The 27630-nt window shown below is 42.8% G+C and overlaps 1 protein-coding gene across 1 annotated transcript; it reads left to right on the top strand.

The window, feature by feature from the left end:
• The first annotated feature begins 283 nt into the window (after positions 1-283).
• On the top strand, positions 284-26810 carry GLIPR2 (GLI pathogenesis related 2). Its single transcript, XM_009276660.2, has 5 exons — positions 284-467; positions 13869-13977; positions 17422-17525; positions 24888-24965; positions 26031-26810. The coding sequence occupies exons 1-5, from the start codon at positions 455-457 to the stop codon at positions 26189-26191; spliced, it is 465 nt and encodes a 154-aa protein (XP_009274935.1). The 5' UTR covers positions 284-454; the 3' UTR covers positions 26192-26810.
• Positions 26811-27630: the final 820 nt, after the last annotated feature.

Genomic DNA, 27630 nt, shown 5'->3' with positions numbered 1-27630 from the left:
AACTTTAACAAGTATTTAGCTGTATGAATTAACCTCATGGATTATGCCCACTGTGGCAGCAGAATTATTTGTCAGCAGAATTTCTTTTCACAGCCCCCTCTTATCAGAAGACAGACGCGATTACTAAGCTAAACTGGTATGTGAAACCATATGGTGTTTTGGAGCTGCTTGGTTACTGTGGAGGATAAATAGCTCCTGACCCTAAACAGGATCTTTTTAAGAAAAAAAAAAGCGGTGTCCCTATGCCTTATAAGGCATGGGCAGGCTTACTCCAGTGCTGAAGAAGGGGCGGTAACGGGTTCATGCTGCTGAGTTTTCTCGGGCAGCGGTTGCAGGCGACTGAAGAAGTTGTGCTGAAATTGCAAACACTTTTTCCCTGGCACTTAGCAGCGAAACTCGGTGAAGAGAGGAGGCAGCAGGTGGAATTAATAAAAACCCAAACCACCACTTGATCATGGGAAAATCAGGTGAGCAAAAGCTTTCGTGCAGTTGGCTGTGTGTTCTTACAAGGTCCGTGCCTGGTTTTGTGCTTGGAAAGCATTGCTAAAGCGTTAGTGGCTTTCCTCGGAGAAAGCTGCTTTCATTTGTGCATGGTACAGCCTGGGAGGAGCTTCTCTCTGTCACAGGGCTAGATTGAAAAAAGCAAGAAAAACGACCCCCCCCCAAACCTGAACAATGTAGAGGTAGTTGTATTATAGATGGTTTACATTTTGTAACTGATAATAGCTTTGCTTTGCTGTATGAAATAATTATAAGCCTATAGCTTTAAAATTGTCTTGTGTCTAGCTGTCTGACAAAACTTAACCTGTGTTGCAGATAGGCAGCAGGATGCTTTGAGTGGGGAAGCTTTTTATCAGCCTTCCTGTCGGGAGGATTTAGATTTAAGATTTGTTTACCGTTTAACCAAGGATAGCCTTGCTCAGTCTCTCCCCAGCTGTGCAGATACTTGTGAAGCCTCTCTCTGCTGCTGGCTGTGTTGTTGGTCCTTTCCACACTGCCGCCGGCTGTCTGCATGCCCTGTTCTGACAGTCTCGGCTGGGGGAGACTCCTCCGAAGCTGCCAAGGAGCTGGAGACCTTCAGAAGAGAGAGCTCATGCCCAGGGCTTTCTCCATCTTTGTCCTGTTAGAGTCATGAGCGAAAATCTGTGCCAATCTTCTGAAACGGCTGTGAAACTGGATGGTTTATTTTTGTTCTTGTGGTTAGGATGTTATTTCTGTGACAAATCAGAGCCTAGCGGCGTATCGTCTGTCTGTCCTGTGCATAAACAGCACGTATGGGACACGCTCAGCAAAACCTAGTACTTGATTCACCCAAAACCATAGGCCTCTTCCAGAGAAACTTGAGGAAAATCTTTGTGCGGGTAACACTTTAATAGGCCTCAGCATGGGTTGAGTGCTGAGGGGTAACACTTTAATAGGCCTCAGCATGGGTGTGTTGAGTTTTTTTCCTTTTTCTTCTTCTAAAGGTCAGCACCCTAGATGAGATCAGAGCTGTCTGCAGATGTGACTGTAAAGGGCTTACTGGTATGACACCCAGTCCAGGTGAAGCACCGCATAGCTGCCAGTGGGTGGTTTTGGCCCCCTGTCCTGGAAGCTGCATGGGTTTTCAAGTGGATTGGGAATTAGTAAATAACCTTACAACAATTTAAATAACTGTAGTTGCTCAGAAGTGTCAAGTTCAGCACTTTCTTGCTAATAGCATAAAAAGTACAAATACCAGAAAAGTCTAGCGGCAGTACATTACCTTAGCAAAGTTAGCTGGGCAAAAGCAGTAGAGGTATTCCAGCGTGCACCTCCCAGTCCCAAAATGATGAAAATCTCCACTTGTTTTAATATATGCAAATTGCTAATACAGTCACAAGGCAATTACTGCCTTTGTTATTTCCTGCACATTTAGTACTGCACCTTTGTTGGTTCTTCCAAGCTTAGGAGCAACGACAGACCAGAAACTGCTTTTGCCAAGGCTTGGGTATTGCTTGCATCCTTAAGTAGTTATACAAATAGAGTTTGAGATCTAAGTGCATGTTAAAAATATTTTGTCACTTGTGTCATGCCTTTCAAATCAATGGTAAACTGGGTCCAGGTTACTGTCTTTGAGCTGCGTGTGGTATTTTTGGATAAATCGTAAAACTGAGATCCTGTCCTGACAGTTGCTTTACTGACTAAATCCCTTCTGCCCTTCCCAGGGAAGGGGAAGGGCAGCTTGCGAGTATCACGTTGATACACTGAAGTCTTTAAATTCCTGCCTAAGATCATTCAGTCTGGTTTGCCTTTGAATGGGTGAGAGCAGCTATTTTTTTAGAGTACTGCTTCCTCTGTGTTTTATGTAAAATACCTCGTGTTCCTGCTGTATTATTCTTGAGGACACAATGTGGGTAGGTTTCTCTGTACTAGGATGTATGGAAATGTTACAGGTTGGGCTCTTGTCTGACCTCCAGAGTGCTTGTTCCTCTCCTGGGTCAGAAAGATTAAGGTTGAGATTACCTGCAGGTATAAATTTAAGGGTGCTCTAATTCATGTAAAGTGGAGCCACTATTTTAGAATAAATGTCTTTAGTCTCTTTAACTTTTTATCTTCGGTAAATCTATCTTGAGGCCTAAGTATCCCCAGGCAAAGAAATCCTGCTGTTGAAAATCTCTGTTCTTTGATAAAAGCTCCCTAATAACGTGCTGTTATTAGCTGTTGGATTATATTTGAAGCAATGTTCATTGCAAGTATCAGAGCCGGAGACTTAGCATTGGTTTTGCTTCATTGAATAGAGCTGAGTGTTGGAAGACATCGGCACCCCTGACTCAGCTTTCTTCCTTGGAAGCTGCAGGCTGCTAAAACCAAACTCACACTGAAGCTCCCTCATCAGGTTTAGAGAAATGCCTCCCACGACCATAACACCTGCAAATACTTAAGCCAAACATGGGGACCCCCTCTGCCCTCCCCCCGGTCTTCTCTTTTCGGACAGCATTTGGATTAGCAGGTGATGCAGGCTCCCCTCCCCGCAGATCCCGCAGAGACCGAACCGAAAAGACTGGGGTAAGTATTTTCTGCAGGAAATGAGGCGACGGTGAGCTGGCTGCTCTTTGTTGCCCTGTTGCTAAGACTGCCGTGTCTGTCTGACCCCCCTGCAGCTGTGCACGGTCGGAGGCCGGGGTCCTGCGGCAGCCCTCACCCCAGAGGGGATATCCATGCGAGCAGCTGCGGGCGATGCTAGGGGAAGCAGCTGGCTGCCAGCTCCACTCCTCCGCTCTGGAGCGCGGGGATTTCTCCTGCATGGTGGGAGTCTCCGAAAAGGGATGGTGACAGAAAAAGGCTGCTAAGAGCCTAGTTTCTTCCGCTTCCCCTCCGGCACTGCCTGGTGGGGGGAAGGGAGCTCACCCCGCTCACTCCCTAAAAACCAGGCGGAGGTGACACAGGGGAATCACCCTGTGACTTCTGGCTAGTGGGTGCAGACGCTATCGGGCAAAGACAAGGACGGGCTCAGTAAATAGCTTTTTACAGTGTTTGGTTTTCTTTTCTTTTCTTTATTTCCCCTTCTGCAAATGTGGGTGGGACTCCAGAGAAAGGGCTGGGAGTTACCCACTGTGCTGCCTGTTGAGTCAGTACAAAAATAAGAGCCAAGAAAGGGGTTTGACAAAAAGAAAAGAGATGGGAACTAAACATGGTGCAGTTTTCCATGCTGTTTCTAATCTTCCTTAGAAGCATGTGCCAGTTTTAACTCTTAAGGTGCACCTTTGGAGCACAGTTTTCTGTGGAGCAAGCTACATCTTCAGGTGATCTGAAGTGCAAACTTGTTCTCTTAGCATCTCAGTAGGAGACAGCCGTAGCAGGTTGTGACAAAAGTACAAGTATACTAGAGAAGTGACCTGTTTGCTTTCTGAGAAACGCGATACTCGCAAGCCGCCAGAACGATAACGCGTTTTGTGCTGGCTGGTTTTACAGGACCTGTGGGGAGAGAGGAAATGAGTTAGTCTGAACTGCTAGCAACCGAGCATTCGTGTTTGGTAACAGCAGGGCATTTGCAGAACTCATCGCTGATACAAGTTACTGGCTGTTTCTCTTTACACCAGAACTGAGCTGGAGGTGTGGTGGGAAAAGGGCCTTTCAAAAATCAAGTTAATTCAATTAAAAACTGCACGCTTCTCCAGTTCTTGTGTGTAGAAGACACTGATTACTTGGTTCAAGTCCAATAAATGGCAAATAGAGAAGAATCTGCCAGGAAGGCATTAGGTCTTGGCAAATAGTATTCTGGGCCCAACTTTTAGCTGTCTGTTGAACCATCAGGGTTTCGGTGGGGGAGAGGAGGAGAATGCAGCAGCCATCCCGTGCAACAGTGGTTACTCCTGTTGACTGTTAGATTAGTAGCCCTAGCTCCTCATGCTCAAGGCAGATAAATACCAAAACAAGTATGAAGGGCTCACAAAGAATAAGATGGAATGTGATGGTCTGTAGTAGCCGAGATACCTACCAAGGTTTCCCATGCCATAGAGTTGCACATCAAAAAACATTAGCTCTCCTTTCTGAATTCTCCAAAAAATCTTTCTCCAAACAAAAAAAGCAGGAAGAAAACTTTTTTATTACTGGAATTCAGTGAAAACATTCAAACCCTTAGTTTTCTCTCAGTGCAGTCGATAGTATCTGTCTTATCTATCTTGTCTAGATTTGAATTTGCCATAGTTGCTGCTCTATGTGCAAGAACAGAAAGCATGAGAAATTGAGTCTCTTGATTGTAACTGCTTTGTTGTTTATTACATATCTTAACAGACCCGAAGGCTATTTCAGATCGCTATTTTGGTAGAGGCCGCACTGTTCTCCAAAAGATTAGCTGGAGCATATCTGTGTTATGTTTTTACAGGCAGATGTAAGCAAGTTCTGCCCAGTCTTTGAAGGTCTGAACAGCAGCTCTGCCAGAGCTGGGCTGGGTGGCTCTGCAGAGGAGGGCGAGGTGAGGCCAGGCGGGTGGCCAACCGCTCTGTGCAAGCAGGTATGAGGAGACGGTAGTAGTCTGAGGTGTTGCGGAGGAAGACAATATGGGCCTGTTTAAGGCCACCACAAACGTTAATTAATATCATTTAATGTTGACTGAACTGAGTTACCAGAGCAAATCTCGGCTTTGAACAGAAATCACGTGGGCTTTGCCTGGTTTCAGCTTTAAGCGTGATCGCTGCAGAGCTTCATGAAATGCTAAGTTAACTGTCCTTCTGAAGCTTTGCCGTGCCACCATTCTAGCTGCGGGGTTTGGGAGCCATCTTCTAATTTAGATTGTGAGGGCTGTCCCTGGATATACACCTGTGCATCACAAAGCTGAAACAGGGTTGCACATGTTGTTGAAGTCTCCATGCCCTGTTGTAGACACAGATACGGGGTGCAGGGGGGCTCTTTTCCATGAGACAGCTCTAATGATAGTTCGTGATAGGTGGGTGTTAAGAAGTTATTGAATACGTGCTTAATTATACCCTATGTGTTTGTCATACTTGTAAATTCTATGGGCCATTGGCACGTGTTGGGCACTTAATAAGTGATCCTCAAAAAGTGATTTGGGGTGAACTGTGTTAGGGTATAACCTGTTCTTGAATTTGCCCATATGAAGGCCCATTACTAAAACAGACCTCTCAGCTTAGAATCGCAGAATGGGTGAGGTGGGAAGGGACCACTGGAAGTCATCTGGGCATACTTGTAAATTCTATGGGCCATTGGCACGTGTTGGGCACTTAATAAGTGATCCTCAAAAAGTGATTTGGGGTGAACTGTGTTAGGGTATAACCTGTTCTTGAATTTGCCCATATGAAGGCCCATTACTAAAACAGACCTCTCAGCTTAGAATCGCAGAATGGGTGAGGTGGGAAGGGACCACTGGAGGTCATCTGGGCCAACCCCCCCCCTGCTCAGGCAGGGCCACCTAGAGCCAGTTGCCCAGGACCATGTCCAGATGGCTTTTGAATAGCTCCAAGGATGGAGACTCCACAACCCCTCTGGGCAACCTGTGCCGTGCTTTGTCACCCTAACAATGAAAAAGTGTTTCCTGACGTTCAGACTTTGATAGTTCTTCTATAGCTTCTACAGGTCCACTGTATGAGGACTTATGACCGTGAGGAGTATATTCCCCTGAACTGCTCCCGTGGCAGGTCACAGGAGGGGATGTCCATGACACCATGTTGTAGGTGTGGTACTGGCTTTCTGGAGAGATATGAAGGGCTTCCCTTTGGAACTGCAATCCCTGGGTGTAGGCATGCGTGTACATTCCTTGCATATACTGCAGTCTCTTTTTTTTTCTTTGGCTCCCAAGCACTGGGCCAGTGCATAAGCAACAGGAGCTGCAGAAGGAATACTGAAATCAAGAGGTTTAAAGATTTTGTGGTTTAGGTGGAATTTTACCTTCCAGGGGGTGGTGTGGGGGCAATATGCCCATTTGATCCTTTAAATAGATTATATTCAGACTAGATATAATGAAGAAATTTCTTATGCTGAGGGTGGTGAAGCACTGGCACAGGTTGCCCAGAGAGGTGGTGGATGCCCCATCCCTGGAAACATTCAAGGTCAGGTTGGATGGGGCTCTGAGCAACCTGATTGAGTTGAAGATGTCCCTGCTCATGGCAGGGGGGTTGGACTAGGTGACCTTTAAAGGCCCCTTCCAACCCAAACTATTCTATGATTCTATGAAATAAAGACCATGTTTTTCCAGATTTTGAGTTATGAGAACTGGGGGTTAGCTTGTTGACCAGGGGGATGAGAATGAGATGATGTAATTGAGAATAAATATGGATAAAGAAAGCTTCCTGTGTCTCCCTGCCTGGTCTGGGCTACTGGATAGGTGAGTTTACACTTCAGTGATCAAAAGAGATGTGCATGTCCGTAATTCCATGCCTCAGGGGGGTGCATAAATAAACATACTATGAGCATTGCCCCAGCTAGCTTGGATGTCCTTGGCAGAAAAGCAAGGTGTGAGGGTATTGGAGCTAATGAGATGAAAGCTAGTTCAGGTATGGCTGCCCCAAGCAATGGTAGAACCTAAACGGTAGAGGTAGAAAATGGCAGAGCATATCCCAGGAGAAGTGGGATAGTTCTTCTACCTTTCTTCAGTTCTTCTTTGCAAAATTCTTCACTTTGCAAAGACTTGGGTTGGCACCAGACAGCTAACGGTGCTATGTAAAATGAACTTGGCACTGGGTACCAACAAGGTTCTCTCTGTTGCTGCCCTTAGAAGCACCACATCCACAGAGCACAAGAATATGCAGCATCCAAAATATGAATAAGTGACCAGCAAAAATTACTCGTTAGACATGCAAATGACTTACAGAGGGCTTAGAAGAGTTGTTACTTGCTGAAGAGTATAGTATCATGCTGCTGTCATGCAAACATTGTTATAAGGTGGAATGGCAATCTAATGGCTGAAGCTCAGATTTGGTAGTAGGGAAGTTCTGGTTTCTGGTGTTACTCATTAGTGAACACAATTGCACCTTATTTTCTTCTTAAATAACTGTAATTAGAAACTCTAAGCAGATATGATGTTGGGGAGGGAAGAAGAAAAGAAATGGAGAAGATTGCTTCACTTTCTCCTCCTGCATAGTGTGGTCAGTTCTAACACATGGAGGTTGCTTGGGGCTTTGTATTTTGAAGTGTATGTGCCCTAGGAATTGTGTGGCGATTAGATTTAAGAATACAAGGCCTTACTAATGAGAGGATAGCCTTAGCCTTTTTAAAAGGGTTAGCAGCTTACTCATTAACAATCTGCCAGGGTTGTCTCTGTGTGTATGTGGCATGATTACAATATTTAGTTGTCCTCCATGGCAGAATAGGAATAAAAATAATACTTTCGATTGTCTCTCATGCAACACCAACACTGGCTTCTCTAGATATGATAAGCAGTCAGTTCCAACCTTATGCAAGATGACCACTCCAGGGTAGTGACTACTTGTTGACAGGCTTGTTGGTCTGATTTTTTTGGAGGAGAGAGGGACTGCAAGCAGAGGACTTCTCCCCCCACGCTTGCCTCCAATGAAAGCGAGGACTTCGTTCTGTCAGTGCTCAAGACTGCTGATTAGTGTTGCTTTTTTTTTTTTTAAATGCTTGTATCGCAGAAGGCTCTGCTGCCTCTCAGAGCTGTGCAGTTTCCAGTTTACCAGGTGTTCCTTTTTAATCAGGGCAGTCAATTGCCTAACAGTTTATAAAAGGCCTTAAGTGAGGAAGTAATCAACACTATCTATTATAGTAAGAATGGGATTTGCAATCAAATAGTGACATGACTAATGTCATTGAAACATTATTACACCAGCGGCTTCATATTCTCAGGCAATATGCCTCAAATTGGGTATGGGGGAAAATAGTGTTACGTCATATGGCACAGGTCATGCAAGGTTATTAAGTTGACGGTTTGCTGCAGAGGAAACCCAGATAATAAAATGAGTGGGGACTTTGTCCATCAGATTCAATTAACTCAGACATCTTACTGTTGTCCTGAAGCTCACCCCAGCGATAAGCAGGTGTGTAAGAAAAGTTCAGGCAAAACTGAATGGTGAAAGACATCAGAGAATCTCCTCCCTGAAGAGGGATCTCCCGAGCTGAAGGGAAAGCTATTTTGAGCAGCCTGATAAACACAAGAATGTTCCAGGAAACTACTCCCATTCAAACTCGTGTCTAATTATAACCCCCAATTCCTTTCATTCCCATAAGCAATACTTTCCCTTCTAACTTTTAGTAGGGTCATAGGATAATTCAGGTTGGAAGGGAAATAGTGTACCAACAATTATGATATTGCCCATAAATCCCTATTGTATGGGATGGAGATGTTGCCCCTTTATTGAATTCTTGGTTCAAAGGTGTAAGAGAAGACTAAGAAACCCCACCCAGGATATAATGCTTTCTGAATATAGTATCATTTTATCTTTACTTCCCTCCAAGATGTATACGTGATTTCATTTCTTCTGTGTGTTTCCAAGCAATCAGCCAGTTTTGCTACAGTACAGGGGAGTTTAGCACTGAAGGAAGTCAGTTTTTATGGCTGGAAGTGATTCACCAATTGGAACATCAGATCCGTGCTCCCAAATGACATGTTTAGGAATAGCGTTAAGGGCCAGTCTTTGAAGATGTTACTGTCCTAAGTGGGGAACAAGAAGGTGCAGTCCAATACATGGAGAAAGACACATGGAATATTCGCTCCTTGTGGCACTGCAGAGGCCAGCCAGTATAAGACCATCCCGGAGTGTTTGTGACTTGAAACCAAAGTGCTGAGTCAAAATGCAGCAGAGGCATAACTGTCCTCTTAACACTTCTCATATCAGTTAAATATCTGTCACTTCTCCATTGAAGGAATATTATTCTCAGAGTGTGAAAGATTCAGCTGGGGCTAGTTTCCAGGGAATTACACTTCAAGTGAGGATAAAGATTATTAATAAAGATTATTAATAATAAATATGTCAGGTCTCTTAGAAAGGTCTAGATGAAAACGTGGTCATTAGAAGCTGGGATGTCTTTTTCTCAGGAATTTTGTTTGTTTCCAGTCTGTTAATATACTTTGAGAACTTTGTTGAAATAGAGGCATCTTCAGTTATCTGGGACAGTAATAAAGGACTTCTTGATGTAATTACTTTGCAGTTCCCTGAAGCCTCTAATGAATTTTTTCACAAAGCTGTTGGGCATATTAAAAGTTGTATTTGCTGCATTATCATTCCACGCCCAATTGCTGCTATCAGAGTAGGGTAGAGCAATTCTGCAGAGTCAAGGGAGACTGAAGGGATTTCAGTATTAAAGCAGAGCGGAGCTATACTCACTGTTTAAACGGTTACCCAGTTACCTTTTTATGTGTTTTCTGTCCGCTTTGCATTTGTGTCCTCTCCATGTTATTCTGGCGCTTGGCTTCTTTCTGCCTGGGTAACTAATGTTCCTCCCTGCGTTCTGGGCAGGAAAGAGTGTGGAAGTAATATGCAGTATCCTGGGTAATATGAGTCACATTGCCAAGGTTGTTGGTATCAGGCTTTTGCGTTTACCTCTTTCCAAAAGGGTGGGTCCTTTGAAGTGTATTTTGTAGTTTTCTTCGGATACGTTGCTCTAGCCATTATATGAGCACATTTCTAATTATTTATTTTGGGGCAGAATTGAAAGGTGAGGTCATTATCTCCACTTACCTGTAATGCACTTCTGTGTAGGATTCTACATCAGGTCCATTTCTTGTTGACTGCATTATACGTTAATTATCTGAAGGCTAAACAGAAAAACTTAGTATGTATGGAAAAGTACAAAATTGCCAGTGAAGATTAATCCGTAAACAATAGGACAGAGAACACTGAGAAGACAACAATACTTCTAGAAATTGATACTATGCTCTTTCTTGAATCACTGGTGTGAATACTTAGTCAGAAAAAAAGTATGCCTTTTTTGCTAGTCAAGTGTATGCCTGGTGTAATGTTGTGCATCCCAAGTGGTGATGCGAGGGCTGCCCACAGCATTTCTGTTGTGTAGGTATTGGGTGGAGAGGTTTCATGTTTGGTTTTTGTGGAATATTTTACTGTTTCCACACATCATCTTGCAGCTCTGCAAGACCAGTGGAGTAGGTCCAGTTGACGCTGCAAAGATGATGCAGAGCAGCTAATGTTGTGGAAGACATGATTAGGTAACTTGCTTCTGTTTTGATGTCCAAACTAAGGGAAGAACAGAGCAGGAGAAGACAGAGTTCAAAGAAGAGGCAGGAAGGATTCAGACATGAAGAGCTCTTCATTTGAGAAAGACTGAATAGATTGCCACTGTTTAAAGAGAGTAAGAGAATAGAGAAATAGAATACTCAGAAAAACAAATCTGATGGGAAAAGGCAACCTAGATGCCTCTGCTTACTTTTATGTGGTCACACAAAGTTGATAATGAAACTGCAAGTCCAAAAACATAACATCTGTAAGGTGTGCTCTGTACCACATCATAGCCTGGAAATTCGTTGTCACGTGCTGTCATTATCTTAGCCAATGTTCCAGAAGAATCCAAAATAGAGGTAAATAATTGAATAATGAGAAGCAAGCAACTGTATCTAATACCTTCAGTTGTTTTACTTATTAAGCTGTGTAATGATTCATGACCAAACCTAACTTCCTGGCAGTAGGAAATAATTTTTTCTAGCAGCTTCAGCAGCCTACACGGAGGGGAAAAAAGTACGTCTCCAAAGCTGTTTGGGAAGCTGTTCCCACTTGGGTGGGAGCCTGAAAACTCCCGTTAACTCTCACTTTTAATGTCTGGCTTCTCAGTGTATGGAACATTGGTAAAATGGAAAAACTTAATGTCTTCCAAAACACATCTGAAATACATTTGGCAGTTGGGTGTCCCTCTCCACACGTCAGCATGCATAGGAGAAGCTGTGCAGAGGGAGGTGGTTAGCACATGAGCTTGAGTCATGGTAGATAAGTGTTTCTATAGCAGCCACCTCTGAGGGAAGGGGAGGATGGAGGTTCTCTAGGGACAGCATAGTGGTGCCTGCCGTGGCTAGAAGAAACTCAGTTTTGTCCATGTCTCGCTGGTGTTTGAAAGTTAAAATGTTAGTACAGAGCTGGATTATGCAATACTTCTATTAATGGATGGACTGACAATTGACAAAGCCTGTGTTTCAGTTGACTTTTTTTTTAGCATTTCAATTTGTTATTGTCATTGAGAGCAAATAATTTGAATAGAAACTTTCGCACTTGCAGGTCAGATTGTTTATCTACTATTTAATGCTGAGCGGATGAGATATTAAGCCTAGGTGATAACAGCCACAAGCTTTAAGATGGTCTTGTGCAGAAAAATGCAGCCTGGAGTATGTGATGCAACTTCCAAAGCCGTGTATTTCAACTTCTTTGATTTGCAGGCTGTCTTAAAATTTCCCTGCTAGAAGCATACCCCTGCATCCGTGAAGTTAAGTGAACTGGCCATAGGCTTGCTTTCCTGAGTAACCCATGGTAGATGCCTTAGAAATAGGCCATGACCCTGCATGATGCAGCAGATGAGAGGTTTAGGCCTCTGGCCTGATAGAATCAGTGAGCTGTGAGCAATGGTAATACGAGTGATGGGACATGTTTGTTAGCAAAAGGGTGTGTGGGTGCTTAAACGCCAGAGTGGAGGTGCCTGTCTTGTTTGATGGTATGCAACTTGTGACACACAAAATTGAAGGAAAACCTGATAGGAGGAAGGTGGTGGGCAGACCTCATCTCACTCAACAGGGTTCCTGTTGCTGTCTTATGCCAACAATTTTATGCCAAAAAAAATCGAGCCTGAAAACATGTTAATGGAGAATATATTAGATATATGTCCACAATGACACTTTGGTCTGGAACAGGTCAACCCAACTTCAGACTGTGTTCAAAAGGTTTAAGATACTGCGTGAAACAGTAATGGCTTTCTATGTGCATTGGATATTGAGATTATTTTAGGCTGCCGTATTATCTTAAAGCTGTTGGGGAAACTGGAGACAACTCTGAGAACAGCTTAAAGCATGAGCGTGGGTTGGGTAATCACCTTAGAAAAAAGTTACGAGAGCACTATTTGCAAACTGACAGCTCTACTGTGGGGAAAATGCATCACTACAAACAGCAGAACAGTGTACACACTAATAAAGGAGAGAATGATTGATTATAGTTGTTAGGATCGAGTAGTGAGAAGAAGTGGAGAAAGCTAAGCTTAATAACAGGAAACACTCTCTAGTCATGAGGTCTATTTGGGCTTCAAAAGTGTCTTACAAAGAAAATGGTGGTAGTTGTGCTAATTAAGATATTCTGAAATAAAGCTGATGAATCATTAATAGATGTAGAAACCTATGTCATGGTAAAAGTGGAGTAAATACTCAAAGATGTCTTGAGTATGAATGTCTGTTCAGAAGCTTCAGCAATATAGAGAAAGTGAAAACTGTCTTTCTGTGTTGAAGATGCTATCCATCCCTCTCTAACTGCCCCAATACCCTGTTTCAGGTTCCAAATTTCTCTTAAAGCAGCAAATTCCACAGGGTGACCAGTGCCAGGGAAGATTTTTTTTTCTCTGAATCTTGGGGAAGGTGACCAGTGCCAGGGAAGATTTTTTTTTTTTTTTTCCCCTCTGAATCTTGGGGGGGAAAAAAAATCAGCAAAGTCATAAAAGGAGGTAACATGAAATCGCCATCAAGGTGAATTGCACTGTGACTTGTTGCTTGTCCTCTGCCTTGTGCTGCTGAAAGTCCCAAGTTTATCAGGGTACAAGCAGGAGCTTTTTTAAAGCTTTGCAGTAGCTTTGGAATTCAGATACTTACCAAATGCACTCTAGCACAGGGGAAGAAAAATCATCCCCAGCAGTCGTTTCTTTCCTCACCACTTGCTGTTTGTGAAAAATTGTTTTGAGCCAAATAAAGATGTATTTTTAGATTTCTATGAATTTGTACTATATAATGAATAAAAAGAATGGTGCGTGTTTCAAAGTATTTGCATAGTTCTACACAATTTAGTAGCTCCATTTTCTTTAGAAGATGACTTGACTAATACAGAAAATTATTGCATGCAGTGACAATAATTTGCATTTTTAGTGCATCTCCTCAAGGGACCTATTTGTCGCTTACTCCGAAACTTCTTTGCAATGATGATGCAGTGCGCTGAAATCTTACAATGGAAGTCAGTCAAACTAACCTTAAATCACCTTGCTATTGAGGAAGGAAATAAGGTTCACATTTTTCTTCAACCTTTAGTGAGTCTGTACCATCCCAATGGGAGTGTCTCTCAGAGTTAGTTCCTGGATGGAAGGCATTAATGGTTCGTTTCATCCTACTCCCAGGTAATGAGGGTGGTATTCCTCTGTTCTTCAGTCCAACCTGCACCAGCGTCTTAGCTGCAGGATATGCTTTTTCTGTCTTCACTAATGTCTGTATTTGACAGACCTTTCCAATTTTTTTGATGTGATTTCAGCTTCCAAACAATTTGCTGAAGAAGTCTTGAAAGCACACAATGACTACAGGAAGAAACACGGAGTCCCCCCATTAAAACTCTGCAAGAAGTTAAACAGAGGAGCCCAACAGTGAGTTCAGCCCTTTCTTTTCTCTAATGAGATTTGTGACACTTTTATCTGTTAGGTTTGACTGTGCATACTACAAAAATATTTGCCTTTTGACATGCTGATATTCAATGAAGACTTACTGGGTGAAAAGTGAGGGACTCTACTCTTTCTGTCTCCCTACTGAACCCTTTTGATCCCTTCTTTCTCCATCACATAGCACCAGCTGGTCACATGGACGCTTTGGTGGTCACAACTGTATAAGTCTTTCTCACACCCTTTTCCAGATGTGGGCTGCACCTGTCTATACTGGTATGTCTCCTCTGCAGAGGGTAGTTGCCTAAAACATGCTTCACCACCACCTCTGTCAGATGATGGATTGTCATCTGCAGGAGAATATTCACTGCTGCTGAAATAGTGAGAAAAGAACTTTTTCATGGTAGGAAGTGGTGACTGGTCTAAGATCAATGGAATCAGAAGGAAGTAATTTCAGATCAAATTGTCTATCTCCCTGCCCCAAAAGCAAAATCAGTGTATGTTGTTCTCTAGTCTGTCAGGAGGGACACATCTTACCTCTTCTCCAGTGCTGAAGGCTGCACAACTTCTTGTCAGTCTAACGTACAGTGGATCCATCTTCCGGCTGCCTGACTTAAGTCTTCCTTACAGAAATTTGAGTCCAATACTGCTTGTCCTCTTTGCTGTAGACATGACAACCAGATTATTTCCTTTCCCTTTACAGTAACCTCTTTCAAAGTAGATTTGAAAATCTTCAATTTTTTCAGGCTGATCTTCACAGTACGAAGGAGATAGCTGAAGGAGTAAATGCTGATTAAACTATTCAGAAAACAAATGTCTTCCATAATAGCTAAATAGTGGCCAGTTTGATCCCTGCAGACGTGAGATCTCATCTCCCATTAGGCTTTCTACCATAACCGTGCAGACTTCTCTGCACTGGCTGGCTGGGAGCCAGAGAGGCTGTAGCCTTTCCAGAACCTGATTTACTGTCCCAGCATGGTGCTGCGCTGTCACACAGATGCACCGGCTCCCGCACTCCTAGACCAGAGATCTCCGCCAGGTGTTGTGCTGTACAACGCACCATGTACGTGGCGTGTGGACATGCCCTCTGGCAGCAAGCAAAATCTGATTCTGTCTTTATTTTTTCACATTTTTTTTTCTTGAGACACCGTGATAATTGGATACAATATTGCTAAAGGATGGAATGCCAGGGACTCATTCACATACCTTTGTAATCTGCTGGGGTTTTCCTTCTGTTCTTCAAAGGGTTGTTTTGTTTCTGTTTTACATGATGCCTCACAATGAGGAAGAAATTTCATTGACTTGTCAATAACACTTGTTGTGTCTCCAAAGTGCTACAGTTGGTTTGAACAAGTCAACTTGGATGAATAGTTCAGATTATTCCGTCAAATATACATTGCTCCACATTTATCTCTAAGTGCGCTATTGCCCTTGCTGGGTATTTTTAGATCCTTCTGGAATTCCTCACAGTCCTCTCTGGTCTCAGCTGACTTTTCCCACTGTGATGAATAACAATAGGAAACGTTTGTTTGGTTGCCGTCTGTAACTTGTAAGAACTAAAAGGCACGTGTTCAGAGGCTGGTGAAACTGGTTGATAGCAAGAACCAGAAATGGTTTGATGTGAATAAAAGACATGAAATATAAGAAATCTCATATTTGTCAAGACAGGATCTTAAGTTCAAAGAACTTCACCTTTTCTTTAGGTATATCTGATATCTTTGTTGGTATATATTCGGTGTATCTCTGGGTACTTTTCTGTGCTTCTCTATCTGTGTTGAAAATGGTCTGTTTCCTACTATTTTCAGTTCCAATAATTGCAATAGGTTAGATGAACTGACTATTGGATCCGTGCTTTAGCATGAGATGAGTCACCCTCAGCAGGCATCTGTTTATCTTTGACAATAATGAAGCATAGGGTGATGATCTCAGATGCAAATCTCATGCTTTCAACTGCCTGAGCTAGAGTGAATTAATCACCCTTTGTCTCAAATCCTTGGCAACTTTGTCCATGTGCACTGTGTACGTTGTTCCAGTCTTGCCTCTTGCTTGGGATGTGGGAATCCTTGAAGAGAACTTACAGGACTGTAATGATATAGGGCATGAAGGACCATCTAGAGATCCTCTAGTTTAGGATCTAGCAGGCTGACAGCTGACAAGTTTTCATTATTTCTAAATTAATGGAGGTAGCTAAATACTTTTTGTTGTTGTTGTTTTGGTAGGAGGATTAGGACAGAAAGAAATGAGAACCTAACGGCTGAAGTACTAGCTTGGGCCAAAATGTTCAGCTGGACAAACTTCCTGTCTCTGGCAGATGCCAGTAGTTCATGATTAGGGAAGGAGTAGCAGGACAAAACAGATGTGGTGATCCTTCCCCCATTATCTTCTCCCGGAAATTACAGATTTCTCCTGGAAATTATGTTTTTCCTAAGCAGTAGGTTGTATCCTCATTTTTTGTTGCTGTTGTTTAATAAACCCTGAAGATGACACACACACACACTGTAAATTTGTCTAGCTCTTTTTCAAACCCACTTGTGCCTTGGTGCCTGCATCATCCTGTGGCGATGACTTCTGCTGCACAGTGTGGAAAAAGTACTTTGTCTTACTTTGACTTCTGAATCTATGACCCGATGATTTTGTGTGTTGCCTCCTATTCCTTGTGCCATGAGAAATAACAAATGGTCTTTCCAATTTCACTGTCTCTGTACTGAAGCCTTTCCAATGTCGAATAAAGAGAGTAATTGTTTTACACATGATGTTCTTCTTAACCCTGTTGTCATAAGACAATAAAATACATCCCATGCTCTCACACGTGTCAACTTCTATAGAAACAGTGCAGCTCATCCCTGTGTTGGTGTACACAGTTGTTGCCTCAGATTCTGCGGGTGGTCCCCTTCTCCATACTGTTGCCTGGCACATTGCTCTTGTTTTGCATTTGGCTTTTTTCATTTGTAAATGTAGGTTTTATACACTTACTTTGGCTGAATCCCCACTTCAGTCCTTTTTCCATCTCATGGAGAACATTTAAGTTACTCCTGTGAAGGGCCTAGAAATGTCAGGAGGTGACACCTGTAGCAATTGCTGCAGGTACTTCCCTTTCCCCCAGCAGCTGCAGCTAAGGATGGCTGGTGGATTTCCAGGTTCTGGGCAGAACATGGTGGGGGGAGATCTGCTCTTTGATTTCTTCTAGGCCCTTCTTAGTGGTGACACAAGCTCATGAAAGACAGGGAAAACAGCCTCTAGGCCTTCCCTTTTCCTGACTCCTAGATCTATGTAGGCTTAAAGCATCCCTGACTTCAGGGCTTTGCAGCTGTGTAACTTGGCTTAAACCATCATCTTCCAGCAAAATTCCTTGCTTGCATTTCCTTCTCCTCCTCCTCTTCTGTGCCTGCTCTGGCTGTGGTCTGTGATACAATGTGTGGATTCCTTTGCTAGGTATGCAGAAGAACTGGCTACCACGAGGGTCCTCAAACACAGCTCTGAGTCTGCTAATGGAAGATGCGGAGAGAACCTAGCATGGGCATCCTATGACCAACCAGGTAAGCTTTCTTCTCTTCTCTCACAGACACTGGATAAATGGCTTCTCTCATGTACTCTGGGCTCAGAGCGTCTGGTTGCAAGAGTACTGGCGTTTCCTCTGCTTCGAAAATGCGTCCAACATAGCCCAGCCCAGGCTGCGTGGGGACAGGATGGTGGTTTGCAGTCACCTACGTGTACTGAGAGCAAGGAACACATGTAGGCACAGAGGGGGTAAGGGACTGTGGTAGTGTGCTATGTCCCTTTGGAGGTAGGACTTGGCAGCTAGGCTGTTCCATATGTCCCAGCTGTGGAGCTGTCTTGAGTGCTACTCATATGTCCATGGGAGGAGAGAAGGAAGCCATCAATGCCCTGTACTTCACCTTTATCCTTAATTTGTCCCAGCCAAAGAAAGGGCTGACCACAGGCCAACTGTGGTGAGCAAGGTAGAAAAATGGCCGTTGCAGGCTACACAGTAGTTCCTGTTTGTGGGGGCAAAAACACGGGGGGGGGCAGACACCAAAGTGACAGAGGCTAATGTGTTAGACATCTAGTCTCTTCGGCTCTGTCAGCAAACAGGCTTTGAGCCTTTTCCATGCCTTCATTTTTGAAGACAAAAATACTCCATATATTTTCTGATCATAAATGTAACACGTAACTGGCAGCCTTCGGTTTGGATGCCCGAGGAGCTGAATTTGGGCCAGGCTGACAGGCTGCGGTGAGCCCTCAGTCAGAGTGATGTTCAGCAGGCTCTTCCCTCCTGCCTCCTCCAGCAGGCAGGGCTCATGCCTTAGCCTGCTGAGACAGCAGGTGGGATGTATTAAAAGTGACCACTTGCTTTCTTTATTCCCATCTACCCCTGGAATTTCCAGCACAGCCTCGGGGAGACAGAAGCTCATTTCTGCAGGCTGGAGGTCCTGTTTGAAGGACCTGGAAATTTTAGTGAGTTTTAGACCCAGGGACATTGCTCGGTTCCTCTGCAAGTGCCAACGCTAGTCCCTAATGGGTACTTTTTTATGTTGAAAAAAGAAACCCGGGGTGGAAAAATACAATTTGATCTACTAATATTTGGCATTCTGTCCGTTGCAAGAGTCTGAGGCAAGAGTTCAGAGCAGCATGGGAAAACACAGATGTATGGCAAAGTTTGCATAGTGGCTATGACTCACTGACTGAGCTTACTTCTTCCTTCTAGTTTGTGTTAATGGCCTATGCTCCTTCCCCCGAGGTTAAAGTCACAGAATTCCCATTTAGAGAGTTGGAAACAAAACACACGGATCCTTCCATAAATTATATAATGCCTGTCCTTTTGTGGATCCCATTTGTTTTCTTCAGTGCACTCTTTCCATACATAACTTGCCAGTTTTGAGCAATTTTGTTGCTGTTTTTTTATCCACAGGATTGAACGTCTTGCTGAGAAAATTAAGCTACATCCTCTTTTGTTCTGTAAAACACTTCTACATTTCCTATGTAGCAGGGTCATTCAAAGTACTGGAATGAGAAAACTAGTTCTTCAAAGAAAGTTATTCCTCTCGTCTGGGCTTAGTCTTCATCTCTGTGGAGCTGGTTCATTCTTCCTCTTTTTCTCATATAGTTCCCTTTGGATAGTTAATTTGTACCCTGCTCAATGAGGCTGAAATTTGTATTAAGGCATCCATTCAAGGGCTTAACAAAGGCAGGCAGTGTCTTCCGGTTTCTTTCCCAGATAAAGCAAAACTCAGTAAACCTCCAGCATACTGTGTATTCTTTCTAAAAATGTGATGCTATTGCTTATTTTGGCTCTTACTGAGTTCTCTAATAATGCCAGGAGATGTATTTCTTGTTTCAGAGAAGATTTAAGCTTTCAACTGTAAGAGCCTTCTAGTTTGACCCCTCTCCTGGTGCAGGAATACCTTAAATTGTATTTAGGATTTTAGAGTTACATAGCCTAAAGCTGTAGCTGGAAATATGTTTATCCCTGTAATCCAAGAAATAGTTGACAGCTGTTTCCTCCCTCCAGTCCTGCAGGAACTGCTCTGTGGCAGACTTCTCTTTGTCTGTGTTCAAATAAGTGAGCTGTCATCTGCCACTAATGCAAGAGACCGCAGCCTGCCTTGGCAGCTGTAGTATGTCAAGCTTCTCGGGATGCCTCATCTCATTTCTCATGTGTCGGGAGGCTGAAGGCAAGCACTGGATGACTAAATTCTGGTTGGGACGGCTGGTGTGGTCGTGAAGAACATGCCGTGTGGTCTGTGAAAACACTGCAGCTTATGAACTCTAGAGAGTTCGTAAGAGAAATTCACTGTATGTTATCACCCAAATCTGTTATGGGAGGAACCTGGGTCTGCCTACCGGTCGGGACTAGTGGGCAGAGCGGCACAGACACCCTCTGCCCCAGCCCTGGAGGAGCGTGCTCTGAGTGAGAGCCTGCCTTGATGCATCTCTTGCTGTCTAACACCAGGCTTATACAGTACTGTTAAATAAAATAGAGTAAAATAAAATAAGGACCTGCATGAGGAATGCTGGAAATAGAGGATTACTTCCTAAATACATTAGTATGACTTCAATCTAGGTAGATATTTAAATTTGCCTCAGAAATATTACTTCCTAAATACATTAGTATGACTTCATTTTAGGTAGATATTTTATTTCTGAGGCAAATTTAAATCTACCTCTACTTTCTTTCCTCTCAGACCGGTGGAAGGAAGGCTGTGATAACAAAAGCTAGAAAAACGTTTGAGGAAAATTCTGAGGTTTGGGGTACCTAGTTTTTAAGTAGATCACCATGGTGCTGCCTATCCTTGCACAGAAATATGTCCTGTGTGATTTTATTAGAATGTTTTTAGCAACTTACTCAGTGGGATTACTTGAAGATTTAAGGATTCTTTAGTATGAGCAGAAACAGTAAGGCTGCGCCCAGAGAAATTAAATGTTAGGGGGAGCCGAATACGGTAGTAGGGCTGCCACAGCTTTGTGCCCCCAGTAGTGAGGCTGAGAGTGTATTCCCAGGCTTGCACACACAAACACACATACACAGCACGTACGTGTGTGTATATATGCAGGTGGCCACACAGATCAGCACAGACAGATGCAGTTAGCATTCACATAAACAGCACCAGGATGAGTGGCCTCATCTTGTTCCCCTTTCTGGCTGATCACGAAGTCTTATTGCAATATATAAAAATAATATATACCTATAAAATGTATTTTTTCCAGTAATATGTTCATATATATAAAAATGTGTATTTTTATAGCATAAAATAATATATCTAATATAGATATTTCAGTAATGGAAGTAAAATTCCAGTGTGGATCCCTGCAGCAGCTGGGCTCAGACACTCAGTCTGCCCAGTAGCTGCCCCTGTATCCCAGTCTTCCCAGCTGCTGGCACCTGGACATACAAACCCCTGAGGCTGCATTTCCACTCCAGTTGCTGGTACAGCACATCTCGCACACATGCACGCGCAGCTCCCTCCCCGTTGGCCAAGACCCCCCCTTGTCCCAGCGGTGGCCATGCACTTCCGTAGCGACTCCTCCCAGACCACTTCACCTGCTCCCCAAGTAGTCCAGCTTGCGCTTTGATAGTGCTCACACGCTCGCACCCGCACTAGTGCTCCAGTTGCAGGCACCACAGACACCCAGATCCCTGCAACTCTTGGTCTGATATCACTTGTTGGCACTCAGACTCCCCTCCCCCCCCCCCCCCTACACACAAAATAGAGCTCCTCACCCAGGAGAATAGTTAGGAATGAAATTTAATGAGACAACAGGACAACTGATGAGATGCAGGGCGTGGCCAGGCAAGAGTAGTGACACCTGTTTACATGCAGTGGCCCCTTTTTTTCTCTCTACCCTTCAGAGAGTGGTGTCAGCAGAAGAACTTTACAGCAGGACTGTTAGTCCTATGTATGGACTGACCTCATATGGTCAGTCCTCTGACCATATGAGGCAGCTTGAAGCACGGTTAGTGTGGCCACGTCACTAGCTCATAGCTTGGGTAAATAAAATAAAATCACTATGGTGATTCTGGACCTAGTCTTGGGCAGAACTATACTTGGGTACTAATTCAAGGATTGTTTTACCAAGTTTTTGTGGAATGTAGGTATGTCCAGAGAGTCACGGTACTGATGAAACTCACTAGAGCAAGATTCAGCCTGTTCCAAAATGCACATCTAGTAAGTCTAACTGAGCAGGTCATCAGTCAGCTATCGCTAGGAGAAGCGTGGCGTCAAACTATGTTTCCATAGAGAAAGCGTTGAAACTGTGAACGTGGTTTACAGCAATGCAAAGAGGAGGGATATTTTAAAAAAATAGCAATCTACTAATTGGTTCTGCAAGGGGAGCAAAAGAAGAGAAGCTGCAGCGCTGACTGTAGGACAGATCTGCATGCTTTTTGGTAGAAGTAAACTTCAATCATTTCTGCTATAATCGGAAATGAGGGGTGGGTGTGAGATTTCTTTTCTTTCCTTTCCTTCTGATTGAAATGCATTTTGAACAATAACCAACCCCTGGTTTGGAGGGGGGAGCTTTTGGGGGAGTGGGAACTGTTTTCAATGAAACATTCAAATGCAAGGGAAACGGGCACTAAATATAACTGCATCACTTACTCCGTAATAATTTGAAATGGAAATATTGTGGTCAGTTCTCTGAACCAGCAAGTCTGAGCATGCAAGTTGCTGCTAAAGCGGATAGGCTCAGTGCTCTGCTGACCCCTCTGCTGTTCTCTCTCGGGTCATTTTCTGTAGGCCCTGGGAAGCCCAGGGGTCACTGGGCTCAGAACAGAATTTTCCCTTAGTCCCCTGTGTATCAGCTGTCACTTTCAACACTGGTTTGGCTTGTGTCCCACCACTGCATTGTTTACTGCTCCCCAAGGGGCAAAGAATCAAAAGAAAAGTATTTCAGAGGAAAGAGAGTGTGTTTAATCACTAGGTGCCTACCTGTCTTCTCGCATGGTAACAACTTCCATGTAGGAATCTCCTCATCTCCTGCAGCATATGACAGATAGAATTCATTCCTTTCACTTCCAGGACACTTCTTTAACATGATTTCAAGACAGAGTCTGTCAAAAGTTGCCTAGTCCTTTGGTTACCTTCTCTTTTGCTGGGAACAAGTCAGTCTTTAATTTCTTGCAGCCTGTGATGCAATGACTCTTTTAATGCAAGGAGGATGACAGCAATGCCATGTAACGATAACCTGACCCTGCACATGAATAAATGGAGCATAGCTATCAGCTTCTAGGCTTTCACTGCCTGGCTGCAGTAAGTTGCAAGCTTTCATCCCTGAAGGCTGGGAATTAACACATCATAGATTGTGCTACCCAACTACGCGCGTTGTCTTTCATGTACAGGATTGAGGTATTCTTACCTGATGCCATTGCCATCTCCCTTGAATTAAAGGGTTATGAAATTTTCATATGATGGTATTCTTTAAATTAAAAAAAAAGTTATGAAGAGATACTGTGTTTGCCAAAACTTCCATGTGTCTTGCCACATTTCCATTACAGAGATTTTAAGTTCCTGTCACGTGGAGCCTAGGTACTCTTCTCAGAGCTACAATAAGCAGAGTGGGGATGACTTTCTCTTGAACTGCTCTTTACGCGATGTCACACTGATACTTTAATGGAGGGAATGAAGTGCTGGTAGCAGTGGGAATGCAGTCCTACATCTGTAAAAATACTACTCACATAGTATAGTCACTTAAGCACTTGTACACACAAAATCCATGTGCTTCATAACATCTGACATGTCTGCAGTCACATTCTGTACTTGTGTTCCACCCAGCTTTTCACAAACACATCTAAATCCTTCATAGCTTTGAAGTCTAGGGTGGGAGAGGATGATGTTTGGTTTTTTTTTTTTTACTATGTGCTTTTTCTTTTCCCCTTAAATTGCATAAAGATTGCCCTTTGCACATTTTTCAGTCTTCATTTTAGCTTTAGTGTGAATAACAAATGAACGGATATTTTATTTGCATTACAGACTTCTGCCGTAAAACAGGTCTACAGGGTTTGTTGTTTGGCGCAGGGAGAGCAGGGAAAGAAGGAACCTATTGTTATTCCTGAAACATTTACTTTGGGAAGCAAGAGAGGTTTTGCTACCTTTTTCTGTAGAAAATGTAAATTGACTCTACTAAGAGAGCACCATTCCTAACAAGCAGTGTGTTATAGATAAGTTCATAGTACTTTCAGTTCACAAACCTCTCAAGAGATGGCATTTCATTCAATGTTTTCTTCTCAGTGACAGCTCTGACAGCCAGCTTGCCAGGCTAACAACGCCATCCTTTTAGCAGACTGCACTCATAAAGCAACTGAAGTTTCGGGGAGTTAACAGCTCAGTGTCTGACTTCTAGAACATTGCAAGTTTCAGACTTTTTGCTGCAAAATAGCAAAACATGAGTCATTGCTGTTCTGCAGCCAACAGTCCACCAGGGACCAGCGTTCTTCATGATGGTAGGCTTAACAGTGTTGGCAGCTTGCTATGAAATCAACTGGCCTTGTGTTATACTTCCTGGAATGCTAAGCAGAAATTTCATTATTGATGTAGCTCAGGGAAAAACCTGCCCCCTTTTCGCCCCTGAAGCTCACTTAAGTCTTTTCAAACATGTTCCAAGAGGGAGGAGCTGCTGAAAGCTGTACGTAGAAGCCTAATGACAGGAGCACTCATCCAAGGTGAGGGAGATGTGTCTTCACTGCCTTCTAGGCTGAAAGTTACGGAAGGTTGTGGGCAGAAAAAAATGTAAACTCAGTGTGTTAAATTGCAAGATGATTTCTTTGAGGACTAAAGGGACTTCTGCCCCAGCTCAATCCAAATGCTGTGCCACACAGACCTCTCTTGTCCAAAGTTTTTTCTGACTTCAACATTGTAAAGTTTTAAGTGCAGGCGAGAATTGGTGGGTGGTCCTGTTTCCTGATCTATGGGTGATAGTATAGCGCTCTTCATCAGCTCTGTCCTACCAGACGAGCACCTTGCTGCAGAGATCTTCCCTGAACGGGATGAACTCTACCTGGTTCTACAGCTGTTTTGTGGGTTGCCTGCCCAGGCTTTGAGCCAGGCTGTGCAGGCCACGCGGTCCCTGGCACTCCAGTGGAGGAACTGACGGACTGTGTTTGCGTCGAGCAGAACTCAAGTCATTGATGGCACTGATGGCATGAGATGCTTAACAAAAAGCAGTGGACTAATTATTAGTAACTGAGTAGCAACAGCTACTGCAAAACAATAAATATTTGGTAAGTTACGTGTACTACCATGTTACCTACATTTCAAAAATTCTTTTCAGTAAAAAGACTGTTTCTCCATGTTTCTAGAAGTTCTTGCCAGCTATTAACAGAAGATCTTGCTGGCCGGGCTATAAGTGAGCTACACTTCTGTGTTTATGTCATGATTCCACAGCAAATTTCTTTTGTCTTTCAGGAAAGGATGTGGCTGACAGATGGTACAGTGAAATAAAAAACTACAGCTTTCAAAATCCAGGGTTTTCTTCTGGGACAGGTAACTTCAGACTGGACACTTTCTTCAACAACACAGCTTTTATTTTAAGAAATTGGCTAGCCAAATTGTTTTGGTATTTTTCAAAAAACTACCTTTATTTCTTAGAAAAAAATTTAGGGGGAAAAATATTAGGATTTCCTCAAAGTTTTATGTTAGAAAATTCACAACATGGTAAAAGGAAACTGAGAAATGAGGAAGTAAGCAAAATTTGTGGGTTTTTTAAATACCGTATTTTTCCCCTGACTCCAAAGTTTTTAAAAGGCAACTTATTTTTAAGGGAAATTAATTTGTAGAAAATACTAAATTGGAATCATATATAAGTGTCTTACTAAATGTACTAGGCTGTTGATTACATTGACATGTGTCTTCTACCAAGTTACATCACTCCAGTCACAGAGATAACTTCATGTATAATTTGGAGATCAGCCACAGGCCATTGACTGCATATTGACAATCCGGTGTTGAGTGAACGTAAGGACGTTGTTCCTTGAATAATGCTCAAGCAAGAGATATACCCAAGCTTGTTTCAGATGAAGAAAATCATGTTTTTCTCCCATGGGGTCTGTCTATGCATAGAAGGTACAACTGAGGGAGCAGCGCAATGCAGGGGTGACTATTACCACCAGGCAGAAGAAGCCACAAAACCAGTGTTATTTTGAGTAGTTGCACATGCAGACACGTGGGGGAGTATGAGATGGTCAAAGCGAATGAATAATTGTCACTGTCAGAACTGCTATTCACACTGCAGGGAGTGGAGACCGTGATTTCTTTGTCGAATTTTATATCAGATACTCATCAAACCACTTCTTTCATGATTCTCATACTAGGTAGTCTTATTTGGATATAGGACATGGAAATGGGAATAGTAGTGTGGAACCAGATCAGATCAGGCTTTTTCAAGGCAAAATGCTAGATGTAGTTTTCTTTTCGTGTCCTCAGCTCGTTCTCCTGTCAGAGAAAGAAACAGATTTGTATGGTTCTTTCTCCCCCCACCTCACGTGTGAAAGGGAATGTTATAGGTTTAGTACCTAAAACGAATGCATACGTTTATCTCCCTTTCTTCAGGTCACTTCACAGCAATGGTTTGGAAGAACACAAAAAAGATGGGAGTCGGAAAAGCATCTGCTAGTGATGGCTCAACGTTTGTGGTGGCTAGATATGATCCAGCTGGAAATGTAGTAAATCCCGGCTATTACGAAGAAAATGTCCTTCCTCCAAGAAAATAACTTTTTTTTTTTTAAAGGTAGTCTTATTGCTTAATGACAAGTGAACCTGGATTTGGACTTAACAGTGTTCGAAATTAAGTATGATGCAATGAAATTTCCTGTTTGATACTGCTGTTCACTTCTCATTACAGAGGAAGCAATTACATGTTGCTTGAGTCGATCCGCATGTTAGGTCCCTGTCGTTTCTGAGGGGGCTTCAGTTTATTTGAGGATGAAGTATATGCAGTATTTCTGAAGGGTAAAATTTATAAGGGTTTTTTTTTAATAGTTTGCATGAACTCTGTGTCAGCATGTGAGTAAGCACATGTTGGATGTCTCTTTTTAAACAAGCAAATTTATAGCTCTCTGTAAACTGAAGATACCAGCTTGTAATTACATCATGTACTCCCAGTTTTCCAGTATTTTTTAATAACTGTAACTTCTTTGCTCTATCTATACCTCCTGCTACTGTGGGGCCTGCTCTCTGCAGATGGAACATATGCAAAACTTCCCGTATGAAAGGTACATGTGTAAAATGTAGTGGCATTCAGACCTATATGTTTTTATTAAGAGGATCTCGCAGAACACTAAAATGTTGCTGGCAAAATTGTATCCGTCAAGCAAGCTATAACTAAGGCATGACCTGAAAGTATCTATACCTCCTGCTACTGTGGGGCCTGCTCTCTGCAGATGGAACATATGCAAAACTTCCCGTATGAAAGGTACATGTGTAAAATGTAGTGGCATTCAGACCTATATGTTTTTATTAAGAGGATCTCGCAGAACACTAAAATGTTGCTGGCAAAATTGTATCCGTCAAGCAAGCTATAACTAAGGCATGACCTGAAAGCTACTAAAAATTTTTGCATCTTAGCGTTACATTTTAGGTGCTAATATTTAAAATCTATCTGAGATGAATGTATTTCAAGTTGAACCCCCATTTTACAGTTTACAGTATGTACATTGTCTTATGATCAAATCGTTTACTTCTGTTATAGGAAAGCAAGATACTGCCTTTTCTCCTAGATACTTATGCACAAAGAAAGTTTCTTTGATGGAGCATGTTGGATTTTATTTCTCAATAACTTATTTTTATTTCCTAGGGAATATCTTCTGCAGGTGTCATGCTATACAGACAATAACATTCCCAAATCATCTCGTCTCCTTTAATAATGTCACAGTAGGAGGTATTCACATGGTCATAATTAAGAGATGTTTACTCTTTGTTCATATCATTCAATAATAGTAAAAATATTTCGTGTACTGATTGATGCCTTGAAAAAATTCAGATTGAGTTTCCTTAAAAGCAAGCAAGCAAAAATTCTGAGGATACTTTTTTCTCTTACGAAATGTGGATTGGTCCATTTTGGCCAGGTCACATAGTGTACTTCAATTTGGGGGTTTCTTTTCTTCGTAAATGTTTTCTGCTGAGATTCCGTATGCCAGAATTTGGTTCATGA

Source organism: Aptenodytes forsteri, unplaced genomic scaffold (assembly GCF_000699145.1).
Source record: "Aptenodytes forsteri isolate BGI_AS27 unplaced genomic scaffold, ASM69914v1 Scaffold97, whole genome shotgun sequence".
Classification (NCBI taxonomy): Eukaryota; Metazoa; Chordata; class Aves; order Sphenisciformes; family Spheniscidae; genus Aptenodytes; species Aptenodytes forsteri.
Note: the sequence above shows the minus strand (reverse complement) of the source record. Positions and strands in the feature narration are given on the sequence as shown.

Excerpts from the sequence above, each read along its gene's own strand:
- GLIPR2 (XM_009276660.2), top strand. Across the intron at positions 17,526-24,887 it reads GGCATCCTATGACCAACCAG|GAAAGGATGTGGCTGACAGA; the intron begins GTAAGCTTTCTT and ends TTTGTCTTTCAG. Across the intron at positions 24,966-26,030 it reads AGGGTTTTCTTCTGGGACAG|GTCACTTCACAGCAATGGTT; the intron begins GTAACTTCAGAC and ends CCCTTTCTTCAG.